Source organism: Trachinotus anak, unplaced genomic scaffold (genome assembly GCF_046630095.1).
Source record: "Trachinotus anak isolate AG129_WGS33_773 ecotype Australia unplaced genomic scaffold, CSIRO_AGI_Tana_v1 ptg000004l, whole genome shotgun sequence".
In the NCBI taxonomy this organism is placed as follows: domain Eukaryota; kingdom Metazoa; phylum Chordata; class Actinopteri; order Carangiformes; family Carangidae; genus Trachinotus; species Trachinotus anak.
The window spans coordinates 25,060,500-25,080,595 of NW_027273855.1; the positions used below are offsets into that span (position 1 = coordinate 25,060,500).

Below are 20,096 nucleotides of genomic sequence, written 5' to 3' on the forward strand. Positions count from 1 at the left end.
CACCGCCCTCCCGGTCAGCAGTTGTTGCATCGACCCCGTTGGGTACAACACGCAACGCAAACACACCGTTTTTAAAAAGCCTTTTTTCTTCACATTTTCTCCTTCTCCTCTTCCTCTTTGAGCCTCAGACGGAAACATGGTGAGTTGAATTTTTCTCCTCTGTCAGTCTGAAATGATTTTTTATTTATTTTATTTATTTTTTGAGAGGTGGATATGAAGGAAATTAAGCAGCCGGCGTCTCTTTAGATAATCATCTCTTATTAGATAATCATCTCTTATTTGATTAACTGCCACGTTTTGACGCGTTTTGTGCCATTTTCAACATTTCCTGTGTGTATATCCGTGATGGTGATTGTGTGCTATCATTGTCGCTGCTGGCGCACAGCTCCGTCTGCAGCAGGGCTGTGATTGTCATTGTGTGGAGATGAGAACAATAAAGTGCCTGGCGGCTCTCAGCCTCCACCAACACACAGTCAGGAGGACGAACCTGCTTTCCTTCACACACCGGTGCCATTATTTGTCTTTGTATTTTTATTTTTGTCAAATTTAATGAACGAATTAGTCAAAATCAAACACCTTACAAATGCCCTACCCTGTCTAGAGGCGGGGAGGGGCAGATGGGGTGGGGATGGATGGAGACATTGTATTGCAGCTATCATTTTTAATTCATAGGATACAGCAGTGAATGTATTTTTAATTTCATCCGTGATTTAAAAAAACAGAAACACAACGTTTCTGTTTCAAACATGACGTAGAATGTAAAGGGTGAATTTAAAGATTTTTCAGTTGATTTCATCCTCTCTGATTATATCATTTGGATGATATGCAGATTGCTGTCATCTAAAATGATAGTTGTGATTGAGCAGATACGTTGTTTTCTCCTCAAGCATCCGCTGTGATTGTGCATCCTCCAGGCACAAGAGCAAGTGGAATATTCCAGACTGCCGTGCACGCGCCTGTGCTCATGCAAATGAATTTGCATTCGTGCTTATGCGTGAAAAAGAGGGGGTGGTGTAGGACAAAAAGACGAGAGGACAAAAAAGACTGGAGGAAAGACGAGAGGAGCGTCCTGCCTCTGCGGGGGCTGCTGTCAGGCATTTTTTGTCCCCTGCAGATTGTGGTGCAGGGAGGTGCCTCCTGCTGCACTGCCTGATAAGATCAGATAGGGGGAGCAATTGAATGTTTCCAGTTTCTAGAACATTTATGTTGCAGTTACTGTAGTAGATTACATGTAAAAGGTAACAGTGTTATTATGTGAACACAGATAATTAACCTGTCTTGTTTTCTCCTTCCACAGCGTGAGTGTATCTCCATCCACGTTGGTCAGGCTGGTGTCCAGATCGGCAATGCCTGCTGGGAGCTTTACTGCCTGGAGCATGGGATCCAGCCGGACGGACAGATGCCCAGTGACAAGACTCTCGGAGGAGGAGACGATTCCTTCAACACCTTCTTCAGCGAGACTGGAGCTGGAAAGCACGTCCCCAGAGCTGTGTTTGTCGACCTGGAGCCCACTGTCATCGGTGAGTGTCATCACTTTTCCCTGGACATTAATTTAGGCAAATTAAAGTAACGTGTGAAAGTAGTTTCACAGCAACTGATTCGATGTCTGTGTTTTTTTTTTTCCCTGCAGATGAGGTGCGCACTGGGACCTACCGCCAGCTGTTCCACCCTGAGCAGCTGATCACTGGTAAGGAGGATGCTGCCAACAACTACGCCCGTGGACACTACACCATCGGCAAAGAGATCATTGACCTGGTGCTGGACAGGATCCGCAAACTGGTGGGTAGCTTCATACCAGGAGGAGTTCATTTCTGAATTTGACTCAAAATATCAAAGTAAACCCTAAGACTGTATCTCGTGTGTTTGATCAGTGTGTCTCCCTCTCTGTCCTCAGGCTGACCAGTGCACTGGCCTTCAGGGCTTCCTGGTTTTCCACAGCTTCGGAGGTGGCACCGGCTCTGGTTTCACCTCCCTGCTGATGGAGCGTCTGTCCGTCGACTACGGCAAGAAGTCCAAGCTGGAGTTCTCCATCTACCCAGCTCCCCAGGTGTCCACCGCTGTGGTGGAGCCCTACAACTCCATCCTGACCACCCACACCACCCTAGAGCACTCTGACTGTGCCTTCATGGTAGATAACGAGGCCATCTACGATATCTGCCGTAGGAACCTCGATATCGAGCGTCCTACCTACACCAACCTGAACAGGTTGATCAGTCAGATTGTGTCCTCCATCACTGCTTCCCTTCGTTTCGATGGTGCCCTCAATGTTGATCTGACAGAGTTCCAGACCAACTTGGTGCCATACCCCCGTATCCACTTCCCTCTGGCCACCTACGCCCCAGTCATCTCTGCTGAGAAGGCGTACCATGAGCAGCTCTCAGTGGCCGAGATCACAAACGCCTGCTTCGAGCCAGCCAATCAGATGGTGAAATGTGACCCTCGCCACGGTAAATACATGGCTTGCTGCCTGCTGTTCCGTGGTGATGTGGTGCCCAAAGATGTCAACGCTGCCATCGCCACCATCAAGACCAAGCGCACCATCCAGTTTGTGGACTGGTGTCCCACTGGTTTCAAGGTTGGCATCAACTACCAGCCTCCCACTGTGGTTCCTGGTGGAGACCTGGCCAAGGTCCAGAGGGCTGTGTGCATGCTGAGCAACACCACTGCTATTGCAGAGGCCTGGGCTCGGCTTGACCACAAGTTCGACCTGATGTACGCTAAGCGTGCCTTTGTTCACTGGTATGTGGGTGAGGGTATGGAGGAGGGAGAGTTCTCTGAGGCCAGAGAGGACATGGCAGCTCTGGAGAAGGATTATGAGGAGGTCGGAGTCGACTCTATTGAGGGTGAGGGAGAGGAGGAAGGAGAGGAATATTAAAAGGGACATGAAGGCATTAGTTAAACAAGAAACGATTGATATCGATGTGTTTTTGAATGCATTCCAAACAGAAATGTTTGTCTATCAATTACCAGTTTGGCTGTTCAGATTAAAACTCCTGAAAATGTCAAGTTTGGCTCTGTTCTAAATAAAATTCCTGTGACATGTGAAGTTGTTTGTCTTTTGTTGACTCAATGTTATGTTAACTAATTGTCATGATTGAAAAATTTAAATACTGTTGAAATACATAGAATCAAGTGGGAGACCTGACACCAACCACCTGTCTTTCCTTCAGTTTCTCAGCATTAACACAGGACGAACATTATAGTCACTATTTAACAGCATCTGTTTGTAGTTGAAGTAAGTCAGCATGTGGAGTCAGTGGGTTTCCTCAACATTATATCAATGCTTTTGAAATTGCTTTACACTTGGCGTTAATTTATGTGGGAAACTTCTATAAGTTCCGTCTCAGCTGAATTCTGAAGCTCTGTAATTTTAGATTTCAATGCATGGTTCAGAAGTGAAAATATGATCATCAATGTGATCATAAATATAAACCTGCCATTACTACAGGGATTCATCCTAGCCTCGTTTGTTAGCTTTGTAAAACATGGATGAGTCCAGCATCAGGTTATTTGGAAAGGAACAGGAAGTATGTCTTCTCTCAGCCACACAATCAGTGCAGCTGATTTACACCGTTAGAAATGCATCATGAATCAGTAAAAGTACAGAACTGTTTTGAGCAAAGTTTATTGGAAAAACATTCAAACTCAAATTAAATCAGACACTTTTACAAACCAAACTTATTTCAAGTTGGTACAAAAGATCAGAGAATGACTAAAGGATAATTCCAGTTAATTTTTAAATTTAAACCTCATGAAATTTCTCATTTTAGAAAATATGTAAAAAAAAAAAAAAAAAAAAAAAAGTATAAAAAGACATCTCAGGTGCCTGTAACCTGCAAATCAGATGCTGCTTGGTTTTATATTTGGTTGTGTACGGCCTGTGAAGGTTCACACCGGCCTGTCCTGCAGCAGAGGGCAGTTGTCGACGGCTCCTCGTCTGTTCAGCAGGTTCCAGAAGATCGAGGCTCCGGAGCAGCTCTGAGCACGGCCGAGCTGCTGGCCTCCAGATGCTATCACGTCTTCCTTCAGAGGTCGGGAGGACATGAAACGTCTGAGCGAAGCACAGAATACAGACAAGTTTGATTAAAGTTACTAATAATCTATATTGTCATAATCACAGTTTAGCAAATTACTGTGCAAGTGACTTACTTGTAGGAATATGCCACTATTCCTGCTGCTAGAACAAGTACAACAACACCCAGCAACATGGCGATGGTGCCAGAGGAGGAAGCACTGGGACCTGAGACAAAGATAACACCGTCAGTATTGCAGGATGGAGCAGAAATGTTTTGTCCAGCCAAGTAACCGAACCAACGGTGGGCTGTCATACGATGTCACGTACCCATCTCAAGGTTGAGTTTGGCGCTGGTGACGGCTAAACTGACATCATTGGCCATGGACACGTTGATGCAGTAGACACCAGAGTCATTGAAGAAGTGACGCAACACCAGCTGACACTCCTTTGAGGGCTCCACCATGTTGCACGCTGTGTGAATTGGCCTCAAACACTCTGCATCCAGAACCACACTGCAGACCTCTTTAGGTCGGCTGGAGAAAGATGGAGACGACGCTCGAGTGAGTAAAAATACACAGTAAACTGCTCTGAATTATTTGATTTAACATAGCACAGGAGCATTCACCTTCCCCGACAGGTAACGGTGATATCCACAACATTTTTGTCCATGTCTGGTGTTTCCACCACAGCGTTGTCCATTTGTATAATCTGTACTGTTTCAATGCCCTCTGAAAAAATAAAAAAAGCAAGGGCCACGGGGTCAAGGATAGTCACTGAAAATCATTTTATATTTGGATAAAAACAGCACTAATGAAGAGTAACTCACCAAACACCTCAATGCCGGTGCAGAAGGAGCCGTATCGATAAATCACACAGTCATCGTCAGAGGGTTTATCATTAGCATCCCTCTTAGCGACTACTACCACTGTAGCTTGGCCTGTCAGGGTCACTGTTCGCTTTGCACCTGGTCAGGACAAAAAAAACACAGGTAATTAACACCTGATCACCTGATTTCATCCATATTTTTGGTTTTTACTTTTATACATTTTGTTTTTATTTGGAATCCAAGGTGAAATTTCAAGTCAACATCATTTTTTTTCCTTTTACTGTCCATCAGTGTTATAGGAGTGCAATGCTAAATCGATGGAGAACTCTTTTAATAACACTGGGAAGGGTCGTCTTCTTCTTAATCCCAATGGAAACTGGTCATAGATAATGGTCAGTCAACACGCAAATCAGAATTCAAATGAAGACGTACGATAGAGCACTTCATTGTGAAGGTAATTTGCTCTGCTTGTGTTATATAATGGTGCAGCCTCTTTAAAGATTTACATCATATTTGCATTTTAGGAAGTTGGCCTGTGCTCTTATCTGGTTCATCTGGCAGTCGGCCGCCTGATGTGAGAGATCTTTTGCACTTACACGCAGCATGTTGCTGTTGCTGCAGATACTACATCTGTTGGTGATCTTATGGTAAAATCTACTATAATCACGGATAAGCAAGTACCTGCATCACTGCCAGCTGGCATGTTGTTAATGGGTGAGGGAGTCTTGGCCACTGTGGCTGCTTCCTGGGCAGGCTGGGTGGTGGAGGCGGTGGAGGCTTCATCCTCAGTGTTGTCTTCCTCGGTGTCTGACGGCACCATGTTGACGTTCAGACCAGTTGACTTGGTGGAAACCAGCAGAGGGAGGGCAGACGCCAGTGCAGCAGCTTTCACTGCACACAGACAAGGTTGTGTGGTCAGGTCCATGCTTTAATGCAGTGTATGTGTGTAGTATGTAGAGCTGAGGTACAATACACAAATTATTATTACTATTAAATAGCTATAAAAAAAAACTAGCTCAACATTTTGTGACATATGCTTCTTAATTTTCTTGCCAAGTTACATAACAAGATTGACACCACTGTCACATGTGTCTGCTCCATAGCCACCAGCTGGTTAGCTTATCTTAGCATTAAGACTCTGTCTGAAGGCAACAAATTGCACCGACCAGAACCTCTAAAATTCATTGATTTGTGTCTGTGTGTTAAGTATAAAGCTGGCTAGTATTGTGGCAATGTCAATGCCAACATGCTGAAGCTAAGCAGGTATATTGTTTACCATTTTCACCCTCTTATTAAAATACAAACCTGATTAGTACTAAACCATAAATTAACATCAACACTTTATATTGTCTGTATAATCAACACATGTAAATGAAATGTAAAAGTTAAGGATTGAAACTGGTCCTTTAACTTCTGATGCTCACCTGTGGTGCCCTGATCAATATGTGGACCAGGAGCCTTCGTTGGGGTGTCAATTGGTGGATCGCAGGCCTTATCTGGGATGACTGCCTGGATCACCACCTGAGGCTTGAACGAGCCAGAGCTGATGTAGGTGTGCGTGACAGTCAGCTCTCTGGATATGAGGGCCCCACTTTCATCCCCAAAGTCCCAGTTGAAGGTGATGTCTGCGTTGCTGAGGTACTGGCTGGGGTCGTGGAGGGTGATGGTGAAGGCGATCGCCCTGTTCTGGATGAAACGCATGTCCCCGGCCACGACGTCGTTCACTTGGTCCAGGGACACCGCGAAGGGGATTTGATCTGAGAAGAACACCAGATAATGAGGTCAACAAATCAATGGCCAATAGATGGAGTTTATACCTTATAGTTCAGGTTGTTTGACTGGGTTAGGAGGGGTAAGTAAAAAGAGATCCTGCTTTGCACAATGTTGTCGCATTTAGTGCATATTTCTATTAATGTTAATCTTCTTCTTGTCATTGTTTTGCCTGCCTTGGAATTGGTTCATCTGTATTGAATATTTAATGTTTTTCACTCATGTTAATATTCTCTTTTTGTTATTGAAATGCCTCCTCATAATGGATTTTAATAGCTTTTAGAATTTTTATCTTATATTCATATATCATGTTTTAGTGTGACTTTGTTAGGGGCTGCAGATGAAAATTTAGAAACGTGCCTTTAAGATATTTTAAAAAACAAACAAACAAACAATAATTTCTATACAGTCCCTAACTAACCAGTGATGGAGAACTGAGTGGAGGCATATCCCAGAGGAATGAACTTCTCTTTGCTGCGGTAGTGGTAGATAACGATGTCCATGGTGTAGGAGCCCAGCGGGATGTCGTCTGTACCGATGGTCAGAGAGGAGGAGGAGTCGTCTGCCACCTGCCAGTACTGACCTGCCAAATGAGCATCCACAGACACACCGGTGAGACAGTCTCTTAACTACATCAAACAATGTGTCAGGTTTAAATGCAAAACGTTCTGTATGATGCATTCAAGGGCAGAGGTTGCTTGCTTGAAAAGATCTAAAAGCTCACATGAGTGCATATGATAGGGCTCACATATAATCCACCCTGGGTCGTAAGGAACTCTCTGACCCTCAGAAAAGACATAGTTTCGAGGTATTTAATAAGAGGCGACACCTCCACTCACCCCAGGCCTTCCAGACAAACACATAGCTCGGCCTCTTGTCCTTCTTAACTGGTGTCCCATCAGGAAAAACAGCTTCCCAGTCAGGGCTCGGTGCTGGGTATACTGGCTCAGACTCATGGTATTTAGTTCCTGTAGCAGGAGCAAGAAGATTGTAGCTGTTAAAGGCTGTGATTATATTATCTAATATACTGTTTCATTATATTATACACAATTTACATTCAGATCAACACATATTATAGCCCACCCAAGTGTGTGTTGTTATGGTAGATGGTATATTACTCTTAAATACAGGAAACTAGAAACTTTGCTGTTTCTAAACACACCACACTGCAGTAAAACAGTGGATGTTGACACTTTATGTTTACTATTTTATGTTTGCTTTGTAATTTAATTACTCTTGTATGGTTTCTATTTTTATTTCTATTCTCATTTCTATTTTCCAGTAGTTGTTGTGATATTAAACCACAACTGTCGACCTCACGATGGCGCTAGACCAACAGTCAACAGATCACCAGAGACATTAGGATTCATTCTCCAGGCAGCATGAATATATGAACCAAATTATATGGCAATCCAAACAATAATTTTTGAAACATTTCAATCAAAACCACAAATGTCGACCTCATGGTGGCGCTAGAGGAAAGGTCAGGTGATCACGAAAATCAATAGCATTCATCCTCTGGGGACCATGAACAACTGTACCAAACGTAATGTTACCATTGATGATGCAGTCCTCAGCCCAAACGACGTCTCCGTTAGGCTGCACCTTTTGGTTGTGTGGAAACTCCAAGTCAATGGTGAAGGTAACTTTGGCCCCAGTCAGAGTTGGTGAGTCGTTCCCTACATTGAAGGTCGGTCTTCCACCTGGAAGAGAAGACACAAAATGTACCTGTCTGTGGGTCCTCTAAATGTGTTTAATGACCCTCAGGTAATTCAGACATTTTTCTAAAAGTAATGTTTAAATAAATGGGACGTCCTAATGACCTATAGAGGTTTGACAAGACCATATAATCACACCCTTCGTAGTACTTCACCTGGCTCCTATCACCTTAAACACCTGTCATATCTCTAATTAAAGTGCCAAGAATACTTTTAAAAATTTAAATATAGAGTAAGAAATTATGGGCATTTGAAAGTGTTTGATTACACCAACATTATTTCAACACACGGACCTTTCCAGGAGTCTTTGTACCGCGGGTCTCCATCTTTCCAGACTGGGTACATCTTAGTGTTCCATGATGGATAGCGAGTGAAACGATTTTTGGGCTCTGAAATATCAAAAAGAAATACATTATATTGAAAACAGAAAACAAACACTGCTCAAAACACATATTTGTTCACAGTTTGTGGGTCCTCAATGTCCTAATAATTTCCAAAATGTTTCCTGGAGAGAACTCTTTAAGTTGCTACTAATTTTTAGGGGAAATGGATTCAGTGTTAAATACTTGAAATGAATTAATTCCAATTAATCCCAAATCCACAGAGTCAGTGCACAGTGGGTCAGCAGACACTGGCTCAGTTTTTCTTTTTATTTAAATGTCATAACTGTCAAACTTTTAGTAAAAGTAAAGTCTCAGAGACATGACACAGAGTTTACATGACGGCACAGATGAACAATGACAAAAACTCTTCTCCAACAATTCAGTGACGCCACAAAAAAAAAAAAAGAAAAATTATATTTATTGTAATGCATTATAATTTCAATAACAGTTACCATTTCTGTTGGTTTTACAGTTCCCCAAACTACATTGTTGGAATTAATGAAAATATTTGATGTATATAATTGTTGTCACAGTAACGTGATCTGGTGAAGCTGGCTGTAGGTGGCCACCAGCGTCCAAATGAGGGTGTTTCACTGCCAATATTAATCTCAAGTCCCTCCAATCCCTCTCATGTGATTCTCAGCTGAGCGTGTGCGAGCGTGTGTGTGCATGTTTATGATTTTATCACAGATTAACGTTGTCACAGGGCTGAATTTGGATTAAACATCTCTACAGTCCAACTAAAAAAGCTAATGGCAGACAATAGAGCTATTTTCTAAATCAGATTTTGTGTGTGATTACGAATTCTGTCTGGATAATTTCAGAGTAATCACTCTCCTTATTCATTCCGCTTATGGTTTGGCTTCAAGATGTTTGACCCCATCAAACATATACAGGGATTATATTACATTCACATAAAGTTAAACGTAACAGAACCCCTGTAAGATTCTGCAGAGGAAGGTGGAAAAATGACAAATTTCTCTGATGTTCAATTAATTCAAAAAATATATAGAATATATTCTTGAAATACAAGAGTTGTTTTTATCATATATTCCCCAGATTATTAAAGCAAAGGTTCAGTATGAACAGGAGGAATTATTACATTATATAAGCACCAGACCAGTAACTTACATTGTACATCATGTATGGGCATTCAAGTGTTGTTATAGGCCAGATTTGAAAAAAATGTGAGTTTACCTTTAACTTAAAAATAAAAGGATTAAGATAAAGAGCTGGTACTTTGCTTCAGACAGGTCAAATTCTGTGTCGTTTACTGTTATGCATGGTTGAGTAAAGAGGTCATGGGAAAAGTGGGAAACTGGGTCTTTAGCTAGACACAGATCTTATAGAGCAGTAGAACACGTGTGCCTCTGCTGGAGGTGCTGAAATCCAATGCAACCTTCCAGAAACATGGATGTACTTCCAATGAGGGAACGAAACTACAGTTGCTTTTGAGTTTATAGAGCACATTTGTAACTTTTGAAGCCTTAGTTCTTCAAGTTAGCTTCACTAAAACACTTTCATAAGACAGACATTAACATTAAATATACATACATATACAGAAATTACATGCAAACAGTGTGCCAAGTTTTTAGATATTGTCTTAAAAGAAAGTCAATCAGGATGGTTTGAGACAACTCCTCAGACAATGACAACAAAGAAACACACATTCGAAAGACTTCTGAGTTACTTTGAGTTACCAGATTAAGATTTCATATACAAAACATACGAGCTAATTAAACTATCAGTAACTATAACCCTAACAGTATAAAACAGTCCAAATTAGCTACATCCTGACCAACTACAACAATGATTGCTGATTTTACATGAATTCCCCAGTAATAGAAGTAATCCAACAATATAATATATTATAGTAAAACACTCATAGGAGCTATTTTCCTGAATTGTGAATAGTTTTACTTTTTATATCTTATCTACCTTTCTGTAAAAACACTATACTTTTACTAAAGTGACATTTTTTTAAATACCGTTTTTTGGGGTTTTTTTAATGTAATTGAGTATGGTTGTATTAGAGAATTGTTACCTTTAGTAAAGGATTTAATTACTCCCTGCATCACTGTGGGAGGGACTTGAACTTATTATTGATGCGCTCCACTTGCAGCTTCCATGAGTGCTGAAATATTTTTTGTTAGCGTGCATTTGAAGTTGAATTATGTCTAAAATTTGCAGTCCAAATATTTGAGACACGTTCAATCTAACAATTTATGTCACTGTCTGCATTTACTGACCTAAAATTCTGTTTAAAAATGCATTTTCTATACTTACTTGCCACAGTGTGTGAAGCCACTGCCAGCAGCACCAACAGTACAGCAGACGTCCACATTGTCAGTGCACCTCCTGTTTGTGAAAAATCCCTTTTGTGAGCAGCAGGCAACAGAAAACTGGCTTTATAAAGTCTCTGATGTTTGAGCTCACAGAGCGTGGTCGCAGAAGAAACGCCCTGCAGCCCGCCCCTCCTTCAGAGAGACTTAGGGGCACCTGGACTGATAATGATTTGTGTATTTACAGTGAAAGCACGTCTTGGGGATTACAGTTGTACGTACAGTAGAGAAAGTGCCACTTAATCACATAAGAAATGCAAAAAATCCACATGTACTTTTACATGGAAACTAACTGGATCACGAGACATGTTCGAGTGTGCATAAACTGAACAAAATAAATTATTTTTGAATGAACATCCTGCACATGTGAACCTCAGCTGTGCTCAGAGATTTACATATGAATATAGTCAGTGGTGGAGTGTAACAGTAGAATTATTTTATGCTACTTTATATTTCTATTCCTCTTCATATCAGAGAGACATATTGTACTTTCTACTCCACAATTTATATTTTACAGCTGTATTTACTGGTTACTTATGTTATAAAGTAGATCATATACAAAAAAAATGATAAACTCCTAAGGTATGATGCATTGTTATAGATCAAATTAGCTTCTTAAAAATTAAAATGCTGCTTCCCTACTAATGCATCATTGTTAACGATCTAATAATACAATATAGAATATTCTAACAATCACATGGACAATTTTTCTGCAAAAAAAGCATTTTAACTTCGGTTTTAACTTCATTGTCGGGTTCCAGTTCCACAAAGTATGTGCTTTCACATATGATACGAAAGGTCACCTAAATCTCTGCTGCAGTCACCTGACCCATTTTGGGCTGCCTCTCTAATTACTCCTAATTATGTGCGGATTTACGCTGAAATGTTGCTCATGATGATTATTGGCTGACAAAACTCTAAAAAGCTTCTGTGTATATTCATGGAACTTTAATTAACTGCAGATGCACTATACCCACATATGGGATGAAATATAGTATTTATAATATCGAAGTGTAACAGGGAGCTGTTGATTTCTGTGTCATTACAACAGCAGGTCACACATTCTGCCAAGAGAGGCTTTTTCTGTGGAGGAATGCAACATTAATGAGGATTACTGAAGCTCTTGTGACTCCCTAAATTCATCCGGCTTTGCCCTTGTACCCCCACAACTATAAAGTCACTTTGTTGAAAGATTTTTTGTCTCCATATCATATGCCAAACGGTGACACTGTTTAAACCTCTTTTTAAACAATGTCAGCATTCACAGCAAATCCTGTTCAGACCTATTTCATCGGTCGTCATGTTGACCATGAACCCGGTAATTCCCCTCAGGCCGCATCTCTAACATGTACTGTATGACCTCACATCGTGTATTAGTATATGAAATTAATGCAAACATACAATAAAACATGTGATCTCAATAAAGTAAAAAAAAAAAACACTGCTCACTGGATCAGACAAGATGATACAAATTAAATCTGTCTGAAGGTGTGAGTTGCAAAATATGGCAAATAAAGGTTAGAAAAAAAACTAGAGAATTAGATTTTAGTTTGACATTTAAGGAAATAGGCTTCTTTATTGTTGTTGCTGTTGTTGTTGAAACGGGGGTAAACAGCTTGGCTCTGTCCAAAGGTGACAACATTCAGTAACTTCACCGGCACAAGAAATAGTTCAGCAAATAACCAACTGTAAAACAACAGCTTGTCATTTTTAAACACCCTCATCTATCTGTTGCGTGCGACAGCAACAGGATGCCCAATGAGTTATGTTTAGCCTCTTGTTGCCTAGCAACAAGAATGTGGACTCACTGCTCTCATCCTTCCTCCTGCAAAGAGACAAACACGAAACCAGAGAAAGGAAACTATAAAATCGAGCATAAATAGACTTTATTATTCGTCATATACAGTACGTCCCTGTAAATGATGGATTTTTCCGAAACTAATTTATATTAAATTCCTCGTAATAATAACAAACTGTCACTTTTTTAATGAAATCATTATCCATCCATGAATTCTATGGCATTTAAGAAGTCTGTGTTGTGGTAGAAAGAAAGTATTTAATTATAGTTACAACCAAAAATATAGTTGCTTAACATGTGTAGGTCACTCAAAATGACATGTTATTTAAATTCAGAGGAACAGCGGAAGCCCTCAGCATGGGAAAGGCCCTCAGATAGTCTGAAATTACAAGTGTGGCTTTTTTTTGCAATTTAGAATTTGTTTGTTAAAATGTCACTGCTGGCTGAAGAAATAGTTTTGCAGACCATTTCTTGTCTTTAAAACAATTTTAGAGAGACGTTTACCATTTACAGCTCACTAATATTATAATAGTGTTGCTCAATGATTTAATGTAACTCACTGTATACAGACCATTTCCTCAGTTTGACAGTGATAGCAGGGTCTAATCCTGTGTTTTCTCTTTAATATTGGGGATAACTTCTTTTTTTTTTATATATATATGTATTATGCATGTAAGTTTCTAAAGTTCATTTGGAATTTCTTTCCCCTGTAGGCCTACAGCATATGCTGTTTGAAAGAATATAAATATTTATGATGTTGTAATATTTCTTTTGCTCATTTGTTGAGCATGTTGTTTGAGGATACATGTTTTGTAAAACAGCTGTGTCTTCCCACATGGGCTGGGCCAGATGTTCATCTATTATCACTATATATTTTTTTTTTAATTTAGTTATTTTAAGTTTTACTATAAGTCCATCTTCCTGATTATACTTTCGTAATATTTTCTTCTTTTCTTTTCTTCTTCTTCTTAACTTTTATTTGTAAAGGAGTATTTTTTTTTTTACAGTGTTGTTATACTTATATAATGGGTCTGAAATCTTCCTCCACCAAATTAAATTAAAATTAAATTAACCGCAATTATCAGTTTTGTGGGGGAAAACACACTTTGACTGAGTGTCAGAGATCCTTCAACCCTTTTGAGGTCATTATAGACCATTTTTCAACGAGACATCTGAACAGTAAATGTGCACAGGTGCGGCCTGCAGTGTGTCCGTCCGTCCTGCGGCGGCGCTGTGCGCAGGCGCCGCCGCTCAGAAGGAGAGCGGCTCCTGCTTGATTGGAGGAAGTAATACAACAACAAAGAAAGATGGCCGAAGTGATAGAGCTGCAGAAGCTGAAGGTTGGTAGTGACACAAATATACGTTTTGCTACATGAGTTAGGTGACTTTATCACAAAAGAATATGTTGTAAATGCTGTTAGCTGTTGAACCAAAGAGCGAAGTTACGGATGAGTTGATAGTTTGAGGAGTAAAATGTGCGGAAGCGACAACCGGCGTGTTCACGTTGTTCATTCAGCCGCGGAGCTAACGGCTAACTAAGTCAAAATACACAACGTGAACCCCGCGGAGGGTGAATTAAAATAAACAGATAAAGTATAGTTTTGAATTAAAACTTAAAATGAATCTCCTGTTGTTAGATACTAAGTGTCCCGGGCTTTATCTAATTAACGACACCGCTAAACAAGCAGAAGTGTTTGACCTCCATTGATCTCATGCGTAAAATAGGAAGAAACTTTATTGATACCCACAAGGGAAATTCAACAGTTACAGCAGCATCAATGCACCCTGGAGGTATCTGGCCTCTATTGGAGGGAGGGACACCAGTCTTTCAAAAGATTTTCCCTCATTTGGTGTTTTAATGGTGCTGGTGGTGGAGAGCGCTCTTTAACATGTCGATGTTAGAGATCCGGTTGAGATCTGGAGACTGTGAAGGCCACAGCATCTGATTCACAACATTTTCGTTCTTATCAAACCATTAAGTGACTCATTTCCCATAAATGGGGGCATTGCCATCCTGTTTCTCCACTCACTTACTCGAGCTTTCCCTTTAATTTGTCAGCCATCTGTAGTTTCTGCTACCAACCAAATACCATGAAGATGAATGAGATTTTGATCCTAGTGCTCAAAGAACTGCAACCCCGCTGTCCAGATCCCTTGTATAGTTTTTTTCTGTGTAATCCATAGTCTGATCAGTTTTATTCGGGACTACCTTGTACTCAAGAAACGGCCGTATATAAAAAGTGTTGACAACTGGGGCGAAATTGGTGATTGGTGCTTGTTTCTTGATCTCTTGCTGTTGTAGCTTGCTGAACTGAGGCAGGAGTGTGAGGCCCGAGGTCTGGAGACCAAAGGAAACAAAGGGGAGCTCATCGCTCGACTGCAAGCTTATCTGGAGGAGCACGGTAAGGATGTATACGCTACACATATTGAATAGACTTAGTACTTAGATCAAGGTCTCCTACTGTGCTGAAGCTTTAGTGTTGTCCCTCACTTGTAAGTATCTGCCAAATGAGTAAATGTAAATATGTACACACTGTCATCCACTTTACATGTGATTTGATGTATTGATGATGAAGAAGGCTGTCTGCTCTGTTCATTTAATTTGATAAAACTGCTGATCTCTCCATCTGCATCTCTTTCTCTTTCTTCATCCCATATTTCAAACAACAGAGGAAGATGTGGACGTTGATGATGTGCTGGCAGAGGATACAGAGGTAATGTGACTGCTGCTTTTTCACAATATCTATTCTTTCTCTCTCCCCTCTCAGACGTCATTACACCACTTCCTGAAGTCGTGATTAAAGTTAATGTTTTACTTTTAGGACTTCACCAAAGTTGAGAGTGCCAACAACGATAAAGCCGACAAGGATTCTGAGTCTATTGAGTGCGAGACGTAAGTTTATTGTCATTTAATCTACATACTTTTTAACAAACTAGCTAAATGTGACATTTTAATTGGTGAGTAACATCAGTTATTGCTCTCCTATAAGCAGTAGTCTTGATCCTTGATTATGTCTTGTCTGTGTGTGGGTCATCAGGTTTGGTGTATAAATGTTCCACATGTTGACCCCCAAAATTATAAACACATGTTTCTTGTTTTTCAATAGTTTTCACCACTAAAGCAAAATCAATCTTTGGTTAATCCACTTCTTTGCCTGTTTGTCTTTCAGACCTACTGAAAAGAAGGTGGTGAAGATAACTCCCCCATTATCTGCCAGTGAAGTATGTATGACATGATTGGATGCATTAATAATTTGATTGGAAGCCTCAGTCTGCATGCCTCCGTGTGTGCAGTTTCTATCAGCAACTGTGCAAGTATTTATTTAAAACTTTTTGCCTCTTGTTGAGCAGAGACTACAGAAGAGAGCTGAACGTTTCAACTTGCCTGCAACAAGTGAAAGCAAGAAGGCCATACGTGCAGCAAGGTAAAGCTTCAACACCTCTCTGATTGTCCTTTAATTTGGGTCTTACTTTTATAGTTTTGGCCATCACTTCTAACAGTTAAGGTCAATCACTTAATTTCTCATGTCTGGGAAAGAAGCAGTGCCATTAAAAAGACAAAGGGCCAATAAACACAAGCAGGCAGGTGATCAGATGGGTTTCAAACAAAGTTGGCCAAATATATTTTGAACAGTTAACAAAAAAACTTTTCAAACATTCTGACAGTTTACAAACTGGTTCAACTTTCTCCTACCACACATTTTTCCTGGTTTAGCTAATCTGATATGATCATGTGAACATTCATGTTTCTTACCTCAACACTTCATGAAGCACAGTAGTGTTAACCTGTTCCCTTCAGAATAAAGGTCTAATTCACATACAGTAGGATGGAATTTAAGATGCTGAATTAGTTTATTATTTTATCTTGTCCAGTGTCATGTTAAATGATGGCCAAAACTCTGAAAATAAAATCCAGGTTTTTAAAAGCTGCATTTATATTTAAAGTAAATATCAGTGCACCTAGCCGTATTGAATTTATTCGACCCCTTTTCTTCAGGTTTGGCGCACCCGCAGATGCTTCCAGTCCCTCTCCAGGTCTGTAGTCCATCTTTACTTTACTAGATTGACTCACTGTTTGACTGAAGTAACAGTCTCACTTTTCTATAATGTGAAATAACAACATTATATTGTAGTGCTTTGGGAACATGTGATATTTAACATCTTCATTCTTCTGTCTCCCAAACAGGTCTCGTTGCGAACAGTAAAGCTGCTGTAAGTTATGCATCAATGTCGCTGGCACATTTCTTTATTCCTTGATTTAATGAGACGATGTTAAGTGGCTTGTTCTTGTGTCTCACAAAGGTGAACGTTGATCAGCTGAAGAAGAGAGCGGAAAGATTTGGCATGAACGTTTCATCCATTTCACAAAAGGTGACTATGAGCTTGTATGGTTGTTCTCATAGTTCAGGCAGAGATTCATGTTGTAACTACACTTTAAAACTTTCGCAATTTTTCTGCAATTACAGCGTTTTTCCCACTCTTAATTTCCCCCCAAAATTGCTGTGAATTACAAGGATATTTCTGAAAAAGTTCCTTTGCAATTTTAGACTAATTATAAGAGAAATGGAAATGTCTAAGTGTTTTGTTTTTCTGCCGTTTGGAGTCTAAATTTGTCATTAAAGTGATACCAACTCTTTTTTTCTAGATGGAAGACGATGAAAAGCTGAAAAAGAGGAAGGAGAGGTTTGGGGCCTTAACAAGTGCAGGCTCAGGTGGAGGAGATGAAACTGAGGTAACTTTTTAACCATTCCTTCCATTTTTTTAAATGTTTGACTTGAGACACTAGTGGTCAGTCATATTTTATCACAGTGTAGTAAGTTATAAATGTTTAAATAAATGTTTTCTTTTTGTTTTTCTACAGGCAAAGAAAATGAAGCGCGCTGAAAGATTTGGAAAAGTGTAAATAATGTTTTAGAGTTCACTTTTTTTGTAAAGCATTTTCATGGCTGTACAACAAAGATTCCCAGAGACAACAAATGCCACTAATAGGATTCCTGTAGATCGAAGGTCTAGTTAAATACAAAGAAAACTAGGTGAGTTAAATCAATTAAATGGTTTGGAAAACAAAGAAAAAGTTTTAGAAAATGATTTACTGAGCCTCAAGGTAGTGGATATTATAAATCTGAAAAATATTTGATTTGTCTGTTTACATTTTCTCACTCCTGAGAGCCATTTGTTTTCGGTTTCCTCTCAAACAATAATTTTCCTTTCCCTGCTTTTTATACAGGAGTTATTGGGCTGTGGGCAGTGTGAACTCCTGTGTAACGTGGAAGTTGTTAGTTTTGTTTTACTCATCTCTTTCTGCTCATCGAACAAATAGCAGCCTCACTGTTTTCTGTCAGGAAGTCCAGTTACTACTCGCCTGCAACTGCTTCACAGTAAAAGCCTTCTAGCTGTTGTGTGGGAATAATATGTTCTCTGGGTCTCAGGTAATCGGTCACCATATGATCCTAAAATAAAATGCTGCATAAAACCACTCAGATTAAATGGAAGAGGCGAGCAAGTTGATGCAAGGAATACATTAACTGTGAAGCAGCTGCAGGAAGTGTCACATTAGGTAACAAGTTGAGCCACCGGTGGCAGTTTTCTTTGCTTGATAAAAGCTGTTTCAAATCAGAAAAAGGAGGAAGAGTTAAGACCAACAGATCAGAAAGCAGTGAGGTGGCTTCAACTTGTTCAAAGAGAATAAAAAGAAACAAAACTCAAATTGTAGCATCTCCAACATTATGCATGTGCTGATACCAACGCAGCATCTAGAAATGTTCTCGTTATCATATATGCAATAAGGAAAACAGGATTTCAGCTGGTGACATAGAAAATGTGTAAAATGTGACTGTTGGGGCTGAGAAAACCATAAACGTTGAACAGTAAAAATATCCTGCTTATGACAATTGAAAGAATGAAATTCTGTATTTATCAGAGGTAATGCAATTGATTATTTTAATGTTCCATTTAAATGATCCAACTCACTTATTTGTATTTAATTGTACTTTTGATTTATCAGGCAGCCCGTTATGTTCTTGTTTTCTCTTGGGGATTCCATTGGTACACTGCTTTAGTTATCTGTCCATTTTCTAACATTTTGTGATTTAAAATAAATTGTTTTTGATTTTTTTGATATCAGCTTGGTTTATATCTCGTTTTTACTCTAAGTATGCTATATATGCCTGCATTCTCAGGGTAATAAGTCACTTCAGTCACAGTTTTTCTCAGTGCTATGACTGCATCAAATGTAAGACTGGAGTGCTTTGATTTGGTATCTTTGATATTGACACTTTTAAGCATCTGACCTAAGATAAACTAAACTTTAAGGTGAATATCTTGTTTTTATTATTGTTTTATATTTGTTATCATTCATTTTTAATGAGGTTGTGTCATAATATTTCTTTTCAAGTTTTAGGATCGTTGTACAAAAATTTAAGTATAGAGTTTGACCACTTTTGCTGCATGATCACAAAGTGTATGAAATGCCACACACGTACAATTTCATCGTCATTCTAGGACATTCAGAGATTTGGACATCAAGTTAGTAGTGAGCTATAGAAGTAAAATTACACAACAAAAGCTCAGTAATACAGTAAGAAAACATTCTCACATCCTCACAATTTTACTGCATGGTACTTTGCAGAACGATTGTTCTGTTCGGGACCCACAGAGTTATACCCTTGAGATTTGGGACCAAAATCACAAAATGTGGGACTTACAGACTAAGACTTCACTGTTACTTGAAACCTGATACAGAAACATTCAGGTTTCATGTTTTGACCTGATGAAATCCTGGAATATTAAGAAATGAGTTTGACAGCTACAGGTGAGCTTTGCACAGTATTACGACCTGAATTATTTCATTTTCTGGCCAATGCAATTATTAATCTTGGTCCGAGCAATGTTCCATACATCCCATTAAATTATGGGCCCCGATGTTACATGTGGATGGTTTTGTAACTAATGGCTTCATATAATGTTTTTTCAGTGCCAGTGATAGAAGACATGACATTGTTTTGACTTTAAATGACTAATTTACTAATTTAGTAATGTATTAATTTAAATTACCAAACTAATAAACATTTACAATAGAAATATTCCAGAGGTTAAAGCTAAATTTTAAAAAGTCTATGAAAGGGTGTTACACACCTTGAATATACTGTTGCATTTCATGAATGAAATTTAAAAATGTAAGTTTCCTTTTAAAATTTGGCTTTCTGCTGTGTAATAAAATGAACATTTGTGGACATTAAACATTT

The 20,096-nt window shown here is 39.4% G+C and overlaps 3 protein-coding genes across 3 annotated transcripts; 2 read left to right on the forward strand and 1 right to left on the reverse strand.

Annotated features, from left to right (window-relative positions):
- On the forward strand, positions 1 to 3,046 carry LOC139621133 (tubulin alpha-1B chain-like). Its single transcript, XM_071477414.1, has 4 exons — positions 1 to 139; positions 1,298 to 1,520; positions 1,631 to 1,779; positions 1,895 to 3,046. The coding sequence occupies exons 1-4, from the start codon at positions 137 to 139 to the stop codon at positions 2,873 to 2,875; spliced, it is 1,356 nt and encodes a 451-aa protein (XP_071333515.1). The 5' UTR covers positions 1 to 136; the 3' UTR covers positions 2,876 to 3,046.
- A 563-nt stretch (positions 3,047 to 3,609) lies between these two features.
- On the reverse strand, positions 3,610 to 11,104 carry pmelb (premelanosome protein b). Its single transcript, XM_071477413.1, has 12 exons — positions 10,999 to 11,104; positions 8,623 to 8,718; positions 8,168 to 8,314; positions 7,451 to 7,579; positions 7,033 to 7,194; positions 6,266 to 6,598; positions 5,523 to 5,732; positions 4,842 to 4,979; positions 4,641 to 4,743; positions 4,343 to 4,548; positions 4,150 to 4,240; positions 3,610 to 4,051 (listed from the first exon to the last, which is right to left on the reverse strand). The coding sequence occupies exons 1-12, from the start codon at positions 11,054 to 11,056 to the stop codon at positions 3,889 to 3,891; spliced, it is 1,836 nt and encodes a 611-aa protein (XP_071333514.1). The 5' UTR covers positions 11,057 to 11,104; the 3' UTR covers positions 3,610 to 3,888.
- A 2,955-nt stretch (positions 11,105 to 14,059) lies between these two features.
- Positions 14,060 to 18,975, forward strand: sarnp (SAP domain containing ribonucleoprotein). Its single transcript, XM_071477415.1, has 11 exons — positions 14,060 to 14,192; positions 15,155 to 15,254; positions 15,523 to 15,566; positions 15,675 to 15,745; positions 16,023 to 16,074; positions 16,204 to 16,277; positions 16,850 to 16,887; positions 17,039 to 17,064; positions 17,155 to 17,223; positions 17,498 to 17,584; positions 17,714 to 18,975. Exons 1-11 carry the CDS (start codon positions 14,160 to 14,162, stop codon positions 17,753 to 17,755), a joined length of 636 nt encoding a protein of 211 aa, XP_071333516.1. The 5' UTR covers positions 14,060 to 14,159; the 3' UTR covers positions 17,756 to 18,975.
- The last annotated feature ends 1,121 nt before the right edge of the window (positions 18,976 to 20,096 follow it).